This window comes from Anastrepha ludens, chromosome 3 (genome assembly GCF_028408465.1).
Source record: "Anastrepha ludens isolate Willacy chromosome 3, idAnaLude1.1, whole genome shotgun sequence".
Classification (NCBI taxonomy): Eukaryota; Metazoa; Arthropoda; class Insecta; order Diptera; family Tephritidae; genus Anastrepha; species Anastrepha ludens.
The window spans coordinates 33,888,172-33,889,882 of NC_071499.1; the positions used below are offsets into that span (position 1 = coordinate 33,888,172).

Below are 1,711 nucleotides of genomic sequence, written 5' to 3' on the forward strand. Positions count from 1 at the left end.
TTTTTATTTACTTGCTGTTAAATATTTTTAAGTATATTTTTCTTAAGCCTGTTTGTCTGTTTATGTAACCAATACAAATAAAATATAAATCTTCTTTTTAGATTTGCCAAGCAATCAACAGTTGAATACACAGTTAACTATATAAACACAAACAATTGATTGAGGAAAAATGCGAGCAAGAACTCGCAGAAATATTAACTCGAAGTAAACACATCGAATAGATTTTTGAACGCCTACACACAAACAAAATATATTAACGGAATCCACACTTAGCACTTAATTAAAATGGAAATGCAAATGGAAATGAACGTGGAAAATTTTGGAAATGGCAGCATACACACTTCTAAGCAGACACGCACACACACGCACATATATGCACACTTACCCGCCAGCAACAAGGATCATCTGCATTTTCGCGCAGTTCGGCTAATTACAAGCACAACAACAATTTGACGGACAATAAAGAATAATTGTTTGCGCCTTGCGAACGAATATTCTTCTTTACAAATATTGGCTTATGTGCTTCAGGACAATTTTGATTTGTTTGGATTGGTTTTTTTGTTTTCTGTTTTTTTTTTGTTTTGTGGCCTTTTTACTGTCTTTCATTTGTTTCTTACGACAATTGTGGTTGTACTGATGGTTGTGTTTGTTGTGGTATTGAAGCAAACTTAAATTGTCTCTGCAGCAGATTCCGTTTTTGTTTTTGTTTCGGTTTTTGATGTTGATTTTGATGATGCGGATGTTGGTGTTGATGCTGATGCTGATGCTGGTGTCGATTTAGTGATGAAGGCGTTTGTGGTGCGTAAGTACTGGCAAAATGTGCTGCTGATAGGTATGATGATGCTGGTAGAGAATATGAGAATGAAGGCATTAATGATGATGGTGATGATGATGATTTGAAGGTTTGCTCTTGTTGTTGTTGTACTAATTTCAAATCATTCGCAATTGCTGAATGCAGCTTTGGTAGTTGGTTTCGTGCTTGTTTACGTTTTAGTTGTGGTGGTAATAATGTATCCATGGCGTTTGAACTATCGGTTAACGGTTTATTTTCTTATGCTCTTATTAGTTTATCAACAGTTAATTTGAGATTGGCAAATTCCATTCAAAATATATAGTTTATGCTTTAGTATTATATTTTAAGTAGCAATAAATTAAAGCCATTTTCCATGTCAAGGCTCTCTTGCAGGCAGGAGGGTAAATTACGCTCATTCATATTGTCGTTTTAAAAAAAAATAAATTTTTTGCATTCACAAACTGGTTTACTTAAGGTACTTTTAGTAGTTAGTTTTCCAAAATTATATCAATATTACTTTGAAAACTATTTTCGTTAGTATTTATGATGTCAAAAGCAGCGAGCTGGCAGAGACAAGCAGTTAACAAATATTTTGTTGGTTGTTCTTGTTTTTTTTTTGTTTACTTAAATACTTCATCATAAAGCTTAGTAAGGATTATATTAAAATATTTTATTCACATTCCTATTTCGAAATTCGAAATTTGTGTTAGTAAAGAGCACTTCTGCGGGTGGGTGGCGAACATTGGCGGCATTCACAAACAAGGTTACAAATACAACAATGCGGTAAGACGCAATTTTCACTGCCAAAAGGGAGAAGAAATGCGAGCAAAATAAAGTTAGGTTCATAAAAAAAATAATAATAAAACAAAAAAATAAAAAATAAAAAAAATAATTAAAAAAAATAAAAAACAGAAATAA

At 32.4% G+C, this 1,711-nt stretch overlaps 1 protein-coding gene across 1 annotated transcript; it reads right to left on the minus strand.

Annotated features, from left to right (window-relative positions):
• Positions 1 to 613: 613 nt before the first annotated feature.
• Positions 614 to 1,018, minus strand: LOC128857442 (myb-like protein Q). The gene has a single exon (XM_054093200.1). It carries the CDS (start codon positions 1,016 to 1,018, stop codon positions 614 to 616), a length of 405 nt encoding a protein of 134 aa, XP_053949175.1.
• Positions 1,019 to 1,711: the final 693 nt, after the last annotated feature.

What these genes read in the sequence shown, in the direction of transcription:
- LOC128857442 (XM_054093200.1), bottom strand. Translation starts at nt 1,018, where the DNA reads ATGGATACATTATTACCACCACAACTAAAACGTAAACAAGCACGAAAC.